This window comes from Cygnus olor, chromosome 4 (genome assembly GCF_009769625.2).
Source record: "Cygnus olor isolate bCygOlo1 chromosome 4, bCygOlo1.pri.v2, whole genome shotgun sequence".
Lineage (NCBI taxonomy): Eukaryota > Metazoa > Chordata > Aves > Anseriformes > Anatidae > Cygnus > Cygnus olor.
Window position 1 is genome coordinate 28,111,010 of NC_049172.1, and position 9,869 is coordinate 28,120,878.

At 43.1% G+C, this 9,869-nt stretch overlaps 1 protein-coding gene across 1 annotated transcript in view; it reads right to left on the reverse strand.

Moving 5' to 3' along the window:
- Positions 1-3,221, reverse strand: part of CPE (carboxypeptidase E) — a 55,246-nt gene extending 52,025 nt beyond the window's left edge. The window contains exon 1 of the mRNA XM_040555791.1: positions 2,894-3,221. Coding sequence (XP_040411725.1) covers positions 2,894-3,170 — 277 coding nt within the window. The 5' untranslated portion in view covers positions 3,171-3,221. The remainder of the gene's footprint in view (positions 1-2,893) is intronic.
- Between the last annotated feature and the right edge of the window lie 6,648 nt (positions 3,222-9,869).

Sequence of the window (9,869 nt, forward strand, 5' to 3'; positions counted from 1 at the left end):
GTCAACTGTTCTCTGTTTTCCTTTGGTTCATCATCAGTTTCCCATCATCTCTTTCTCCTCGCTTTATCTCGCCTTGCCCTCTGCTGTCTTCTGTCAACTTTGCCAATTTTTAGCAAGCATGGGGACCAAATTGTATTTTCTCCCTTAATCAAACCACTCCAAAATGTTTTGATCGCTTTGAGTCTCAGGTCATGTAACACCTTTTACACCTAACCACTGACATAGGCTCATTCACATCTTGCTTTGCCTTAACTTTCTGCAAGGCACAGCTTCCTCAGCGTAGAACTGTTTGGTAAAGTTCAGACATCTTCATTTCCAGGTTTTACTTCTCCTTATTCAATACTTTCTTTTCCATCAGCCTAAAGAAACTATTGCCACAAAAAAAAATCACAAAATACTAGAACAAACTCTCTGTGGCATGAACCAAAACGGAAACATGGGTAATGAATACTCACATCTGCAGAGAAGGCGACACATTCTCCTAGCATTTAACATAGGATCAGAAACTTTCAGCACTCTCCCACTTTTGACATTTAGCATGTCTCTGGGAAAAGTTCAGCAACTCTGACCCTCCAAGTAACTGATCTGTATTTCAAAGATTTGCCAAGATACTTGTAAATGCTTATGAAAGAAATCAGACTTGCTCATATGGAGTTGCTCAGGTTTCTAATGTAGTATCAGGTCTTCAGAAAAAAATAAAATAAAAAATCCTCCCAGTGTATATTTTTCCAGCAAAAGATGAGGCCTTAATGATTCACTCTGGTTGCTTATTAAAGATTTCTTCCAGTTGCCCTGTATGTTTCTATTGTTTTTCTATTTCTCTCCTGAATTTGTTTTCAATATCGCACAGGTATTACTAATTTATTTTGAAAAATAGCTGATATTCTAAAACAGAAGTTGATTCTTATGTCCACGTGTGACCGAATGAACTCACACAACACTGCACGGGCATAACATACGTGTGCTTATGTAATGCATACATGCATGTGCTGGATTTGATTTACTCAGTGCAAAGCCTCTTTACTCAGTATAAAGCATCTTTATTGATGCTCTGCTGACACTTCACGGATTTATTTTGTCATCAACTTGCTCACTAAGTGAGCAGAAACATTTTTTTTGTGTTTTTTCATGGCAGCTCACTGGATAGTTCTGGTATCATCCCTGCATACTCACCTGGCTTACAGATGCACAAGGTCTCTACCGATCATAAACCAGTAAGTTGTATCTCATTTACACAGATATTTATTTAAAAATAAACCTTGTGACATATATCCTATCTTGTAGGAACAGGTTATGCTCAGGAATAACAACTCCTTAACCTGTCATGAAAAAAGAAAAAAAAATCTATATGCATGCCTGTGTCTATGAATCTTCTGATCATTTTTTAATAACAGATGATGATAAATCAGATGGGTCCTGATCCTGGAAGCTTTAATCACACAAAATATTCCTATTCTGCCCTGGGAATCCAGCATGGCTCCTCACAGTGAGCAAGGATCCCCCTGCTCAGGTAAGAGCTGCAAAAGCAGCCTCACAGCTCCTGCCAAGGCTGGTACAAGGCTCCACTTCTTTTAATGCACAGCTTAAAAAAGCTCACACAGGAAAACAAACAGTGCTACCTTTTACTGCACAGCAGAAGAAAGGGCACATTATTAAGTAGAAAACCCCTCTAATACAACCATGAGCATCATGGCGAGGTGTTTGGGCTCTGGAACAGAGCAGCACAGACGCTGTCAGTGCCTTTATGATTATTTCAAAGGAGCACAGCCCTAGCTAGGCATGAGTCTGTCCTTCGTGAAGGGATCCCGAGTCTCTCATGTGCTACTGCAGATAACAGAGGCTGCAGCAGCTCTCCGCTTTTCTGAGCAATGCCCCATACCTCGCAGAAGGATACAGAAGGTTTAAATAAAAACGAGCATGCTCTGGTTCAAATCCTGGTTAATCCTCTGGGGGAAAAAAAAGAAAACCACACACACACAGTATCTTCAGCATCTACCACTACAGATCGCCAGTGCTCATCACACTCCCCGACATGTGATTTGGGCATTAAAACATGTGGCTTTTTCATCTACGGGCCTCCTTTTGTGAAGGACCCAGCACACTGTAGGAAGCATGGAACACCCTTCGTGCTCCCCGCAGCTTATGTGTGGATGCAGTCCAAAGGAAATGTTCGTTTCTGCAGTTTGATATCGCTCAGTGACATAAAGCCGGATTCTCTTCTCCCTGGGCCCAGCGACGAGCCCTTCCCCACATCCCCGACAGCAGCAGCTGGAGGAGGAGAAGGAGCCTCCATCTCTGACTGCACCCAGAGCTCCTTTTCTCCCCATTTCAGCTGGCTTGACAGAAGCAGCAGATAAAAGAGCTGCAGCAGACTGTCCCCTGCCAGTAACTCAGTTACAACAGGAGCCGTGCATCGTTTTAGCGTGCAAATTACGTAGCGGTGACAGGTTAAGCCTTAGCTTCGGGATCACCCTTTGCATTGAGATGGCAATGTACCACAGATAAATTGTTTGGCTTTCAGTGCAATTTCTACATGTTTTTATTGCAAGATGATGCTTTGTTACCCTGCCTCCCTCTTCTATCTTCCAATAAACGACCTCTAAACTCCCCCGCCTGCAGCCCTAAGCGGTCACTAAAAACGTAACCCCCTAAGGATGCAGAAAGCTGGGTCCAGCTCAGAGGGCTGCAGGGACCCGCTCCGGGGAGAGCCCATCTCCAGCTATAAACCCGGCACTCGGGGCCTGCTCCGAAACCCACAGAAGGGCGAGGGGACAACCGCAGGTGCCCCGCTCAGGATCCCTCTTCCCTCCGGGGGTGGCAGCACCGGAGGTCCGCGCCCCCCCTCACACAAAATGTCCCCGTCCCCCTGCCCGTCCCCGCGCCGCCGCCTCACCGGGCTCATGCTCGCCGGGCCGGTCGGACAGCTCGATGACCAGCAGCTCCCGGCCCTCGGCGCTGCGCCCCACCGTGTAGATCCTGCTGACGGCCGGGCACTGCAGCCACACGGCCACCAGCGCCTCCCGCAGCTCGGCGTACCGGTGGTACTCAAAGGAGATGCCCTCCTCGGAACTCAGCCGCCGTCGCCGGCTGGCGCCGCCCGCCCCCGCCGGCTCGGCCGCCCGGCAGGCAACGAGCAGCCCGCACAGAGCCAGCAGCACCCGAGCCGCCATCCCCGCACACACACGCACACACACACTCCCGCCGGCCCGGCAGGGAGGGAAGGACGGACGGACGGACGGACAGACGGAGGGAGGCGGCGGGAGGAGCCGCAGCAGCCGCAGGAGGGGGCGGGCCGCCCAGCCCCGCCGGCACCTGCTGCTGACCGGGCTGCTCGGGGGCGGAGAGGGGCTGCATTTCTGCACCATGGGGCATGTCTTGGGGCAGTTAAGGCTCGGGGGTGTTGCGGAGGTCCTGGAGGTAGCTTTGGTGCACCGCAGAAAGCCACGGGTAAGGCACGACCTGGTGCTGGAGGCTGCTCACACGGAGAAGACATCCCGGGTTCCTCCATGGGGCTCTGGGGGAGCCACTTGCAATGGAATCACGGAATCGTTAGGGTTGGAAAAGACCTCCGAGATCATCTGGTCCAACCATCACCCTACCATCAATGTCACCCACTAAACCATGTCCCCAAGCACCACATCCAACCTTTCCTTGAACACCCCAGGGACGGTGACTCCACCACCTCCCTGGGCAACCCATCCCAATGCCTGACTGCTCTTTCTGAGAAGAAATGTCTCCTCATTTCCAACCTGAACCTCCCCTGGCACAACTTGAGGCCATTCCCTCTGGTCCTATCACTAGTTATCTGTGAGAAGAGGCTGACCCCCAGGTCCCCACACCTTCCTTTCAGGTAGTTACAGAGAGCCACCACCACCGCCACTGAGCTCTGATGCTGCAGGACAGCAGAAACCATCCATTTTTTCAACCTGCTTTTACAAGTGTAGCTGTTTAGACTACATCGAAACTGCCCCAAAACAACCCATAAAAGAAAAATGCTAAAGAGCAATTTCCGTAGCAGATTTTTTTAAAGGACACAAAGCCTCACTTGAAAATTTTCAGAGGTTCAAAATACTGAAGAGTTTGAAAATCGCACATCCAACCCATCTCTACAAAGCAAACCTCGTCCCCAGTTTGACACCTCTTTTACCCCCATCTTCTAACTTAAAAGGGTGAGCCTGTGTAACATCCTTTTCCACTGAATCCATTCTCAGGCAGCTTTGGTAATAATCCTTTTTGACCCTATGGATATTTTCCTGAATTACAGGTTGTCTAGTTCCAACCAAGAGGATAATGGAAATAATGTTTCTAGGAGAACATCTGCGTGGTCACTTGGCGATACCGGCTTGGAAACTCATCCAGCATCTGAAACTCACACCTGAAAATGCAATTACGATATATAAATACTTGCATATCTAAATGTGTATATTCATATGCACTCAGTATGTTTCAGTGTCCTGACTGTCAGCCCTGGGTTTTTCAATGTGTATCTTCATAGCGAGAACCAAAAATCACCTCACCCAGTCCTTACCATCTTTCAAAGCCAACATGTTCAACTTCCCTGCCCAGTTTAATTCCAGGAGCACAACTGTGCACAAAAACCCTTCTGAGCAGTCGTTGGAGCCTTCAGCTTTCCTTTCTTATTGCTGGAAAACTGTGCAAGATGCCCATCACATTCTATCATGTTAGCGCTGGGTTTGTGACAACACAAATACAAGCTCACTTTAAGCGTTTTGCGGGATTTGGATGTAGAGACAACCCGGTATGTTGTTTCCTCATTCCACAATCTCTGTCTAGACCTAGAATCACTGAACAGCCATCCCTCTGACTTTCTCCTCCCAAGCAGCACGAATTGCCTTACAAATTTGTTTATGACTTCAGGCCACTTCAAAATTACATGCAAATGTGCAACACCCTCAGAGCTCCAAGATGAATTGCAAATAAAGGTAGCTGACAGAGCCTTCAAAAGATTTATATTCTTTATCTGTTTTGTGGGCTATGTACGCTGCTGGCTAAATATTCTTCTCTCTGCCACTTTCCTTTATGCCTTATACATAAAGCAAATAAATCTGCTGATTCTGTGATTTTAGACTTACAGTGTCATTTCCTGGAGAACTTTCTGATCAGTCAAACAGAACTTTGTGCAGTGTAGCAACTCTCATTGGCTTCCCTTCAGATTTGTTCCCCCAAAATGCAAAGTCATTAAAAGATAGGAGTGGGCTCAGAAATCAGCTTTTTCTTCTAATCTATTCAAGCAGTGAATTCCACTACATCAAATTAGTATCACGACTAGACCTGAATGGGTTTACATTAATTTCCACATTTATTAACACTTCCCCTTCAAAAAACAAACAAATCAGAGAATGAGTACTTAAAAAACACATGCACATATATTTCTTTTGTAGAACAGGGCATTATATTCTATGAAATATGTCATTTTGAGTTCACATACAGAATTGAGTAGGAGGAATAAATTGATGTCTTCCACTCTATCCAACCCCTCCCCATATTTTCCAGTTCAGAGACAATGAGCATCTTCACAGCCAATGGCCAAATTTCTTTGTAGCGTGGAAAAAGGTTTTGCACTTGCTTTAGTCTTAGAGGAATACTCTAACCACAAAGGCATTCCCAGGCTGTACTCATAACCAGGCTCCTGGGTCTGGCCTTGGTAAGTTACTAATACTCATTAGAGCAGGGAACAGATCTCAAGGGCTCCCTGCCCAGAAAATCAGCAGATTTCAAATCAGTTTTACTTCTCCTTTATGCCTGTATATGACACTGAATAGTAGATTATATTCATTAACAGATGCAGCCTAAATAATTTGGTAATGGTGAAAAAACTTCATTCCCATATACATATATATCTGTATATAGACATATCCATTCTGTATTTTGGCTAAAACAAATTGGTGAATGTGATTCAAATTTTCAGATATTTTTGACTTGCCTGAATATGTCCTCTTCAACAAGTCATGACTCACCAGCAAGTATGTAAATAAATGGTGCTAAAAAAGCTCCTCACGCTCACAGAGTTCTACTTACAAGACTTTAGCAACTGTGCTTTATTTCTGAGGCAAGATGAGAAGTCTGAGGCAATTATTTTCTTTTCTAAACCCAAAATAGAACCAGAAAGCTGTGTACAGTTTTTAAAGTATATTAGGAATAACAGAAAACCTAAAAACACCCTATGATGGAGATCAGATTTTTACATTATTAATACTGTTAATAATGATTTTGTGGAAACAATACTGTTATTAATGTTATTAAATAGCAATACTGTTAATAATGATTTTGTGGAAATACTCAGTAAATTCCTCTGGTTTATATTTGGACAGAACTAAGAGGGCGTGAAGAAGACTTTTCTAGCATACAACTAAGTGAGTAGGATGCTCATAACATGAAAGGGAGAAGCATGTTTGGAGTGAGACTGAATCACTAGCTGGTCTTTGATGAGTTCTTTCTTAGAAGAGTTATCTGCTAATATTCAGTTATATCACATTTTGGATTCTTGAAAAAATTCTGAAAGACTCATTACAGTATTAACACTGCACAGCTATTCAGTAAGAACAGCAATAGGACATGTATGTCCTAAAAGATCAAGACAAATAACGAAAAGCTGCCAAGAGTTTCAATGAATCAAGACATTAATGATAGGAATAGAACAGTTCCAATCAATTTTTAAAAGATTTCAGTCTTGATTACCAGGCAAATAGGTAGAGATAACTGAAGATGTAGGAAGCTTTTACAAAACCTCTTTGACAGCTGGCTGTATACACATATCATACCTGACAGCACTGGTCACTTGAAGGTAAGCCTGCCTTCAAGACAGGAGCTTCTAGTACCAAGCTCCAAATGCCTTGCACAACTCAGCTCGTCTGTCTCCTGGGTGTCTGCAAAACAGGGCTGAGAAATGGGACGTCATGGCTTCTGCAGTACTTTGAGAACGGTCTTAATACAAGGCAGGTCAACACAGATGTAAACACATATAGAAAGAATTTTTAAAAATCCAAACGTAGGAGTTACAGAGAGGGGAAAGGAAATAAAATCACCTTCAAGTTATGTATTCCAAGACTGACTCATTTACTGTGTCTCCACCTGTTAGATGACTCACCCATGCTACTGAAACTCAGCCCTGTCAGTTATTTAAGAGCTTACCATGCTTGCTGGGGCACGGAGTTGAACGTGCTATACGTGTAACAATTCCGGGCTGAGCCTTTTTATAGACCACAACTTGAACTTCATACAAAACGGATCTGACACATACGTGGGGATACCTACACCAGTGGCAGTAGCTTATTACTGCCCCATTTCGGATCACAGCAACAGCCTTCTCCTGGGATGATGCTAGGTTTTGACCACTGAAGTCCTGAGCTGCCTCTGATAGATCACAGCTGTGCTGCCAAACACTCGTACAGATAACCTGCCATGCAGCACCGTTTTGAGGGTACTCAGAACTGGCTGTCAGCTTTGTTAAAAAACAAACAACAAAAAAAAACAAAGTGGTGAGTCATCTAATGGAGTGTTCTTCCACAGGGAGCAGTATTTCAAGTCTGGGGTCTAATTTATTCAGTGGTTACATAAATATGAATCAAAAATGGTGAAATTTACAGATGGCCAAGGTCAGCAGAACAGGGAATAAGGATACAGTAGCGCTGGAAAGTGATTTAAATTACCTGGTAAGTCAAGCCTATTTAAATGAGCAATATTTCAGCACAGCAATTAGCAAATTACACTTCAGAACAAGAAATACAAAACACAGTTAGAGCAGTCTGGCAAATGGCATTGCTAGGAGCACACAGAGACCACAACAGGTGGGTAACTCACCTGCACTTTCCAGCGTAGTGCTGTGGAACAGCTAATTTTATCTCTGAATGTTTCGACAGAAGCCCAGTGGTTGAGAAGAAGGATGCAGTTATACCATCGAGGTGATATTAGTGAGAGTGGTCCAGGACCACTGCCAGCAGAACTGACAGGCACATTGGAAACAAGGTGTTGAAAACTCGAGACAAAGCCACAGAAGCGATGTGAGAAATAAAGGAAACATCTCGCTGAGAAGGACGTGATGTAACTTGGTTAGTTGATGAAAAATACAATTGAAAAGCAATTTGATAAGTGTGTTTATCACCCTCAAGGATAGAAAACCACAGCAAGAGCCAATGGCAAGAAGTTGCCTCTTTCCTGGGCCTGACAGTTACAGGCTTCAGTAGCTAAGGTTTACCAGTAGGCTAAAACTGACAGGGAGAGAGTCAGCAGCAATGGGACTGAGATTTGGAGACAATGGACTAATAATAACTAATAACTATATAACATCTATCTAATAACTATAATATCTAATAACTATAATAATATCTAATAACTATAATAACTAATAGCTATAGTTAGCAATAAATAGCTGTAGCCAACATGGAGATTTCACTGATACCGTTTTTCAATATAAATGAATGTTAAAATTCTATAAATATACCACATTTTGCTTTTAAATCATCTTGAAACACTCAGCAGTTATTACAAACCAGGTGAGGAAATAAAATCTAACATTTACAAATATCGTACCTTACGGCAAGATGTGCTGTAGCATAATGTAAGCTACCTTACTCCTATCAGCAGCCAAAGGGAGTTTATTGTTGTGCAGTCCTAATCTTAACAGTTTCTTCTCTCTAAGTTTCCAAAAACCAAGCAGTTACTTCTCATCACTCTCACAGAAATCAATTATTTATCACAGCCCAGAGGACAGTACAAGCTGTTACTTCTCACAGCTGAACCTTACTTAAACCAAGCTGGACTTCCATGAAAAGATTAGGTTTTGAAAAATGTTGCTACCCTGCTTATTCCCCTTTGCTATCACTTTTAAGAGTTAAATCTGTCTCCTTGCTAAAGAGAATAAAGGAGACAACAGATTGTGTAAGGCTTTGTCAAGCCTTGTGAAGAGCCAAAAACTGTTCCCTGTATGTTGCTTCAATTTTTTTTCCTACTGCACAAACTGTTAGTTTTCAGAACTGCACATACTAGTCTCCCACACTACATATGCGGGGGGAAAAAAAAATCAGCAAATTCTTATTAAATAAAGGCCTACACCCTCAAAAATTTAATTACCTAACACCATTCTTGATAATGCACAAAAGATAAATGAGTTCATTTACTGGCGAGTGCCACGTTCGGTACTAAATACAAGAAAGGTTCTGCATATGAAAAGGTGTGGTGGTAGAGGGAGAATGCAAGCCTATTTGAGTCCTGCAGCAAAACACACCCGTGGTTTTTGAGTGCAAATTCCTGTGTTGAGAGAGGTCCAGTAAGCACATTTTTTCCAATGATTTTTTTTTAAAAAACACAAGTTGCATAGTTCTCTAGGAATTTGTTAAAGAAAGAGAATCCAAGTAATCATATGCTTAAAATAATCCAAAATATAACCTATCAATGGGTGTCAGAGCAAAATAGGGATCCCACTCATGAAAACAAAACAAAACAAACAAAAACAAGACATACACTGGCCAAACCTAAAGAGATTGTATAAGTAATGTCACTGATGCTTTCATTACTCATAGAACTTTTTGAGGAATGGAATTTACATTACAACTTCAGTTGTCATCACAGATTTTTACTGCTGTGATTGAGCTCTCCAACAGTTGATGAGACAAGCTTTTACAAGTAACTTTACTGGAGTATTTAAGCAATTGGCTCACAGTCATACATAATGTGACAGCATATGTACAGGCACAGACCAATGGGCTAAGAATCAATTAATAGAATCACGTATACAAGGAAAATCTGAAGCACTGAGAGCTCCTTGTATTTTTAGGCTAGGAGTTCAATACAGTAAGGCTAAGCATAGCTGCAGCTGCAGGATGAGAGTGGGAGTTGACAAAGGGGATAAA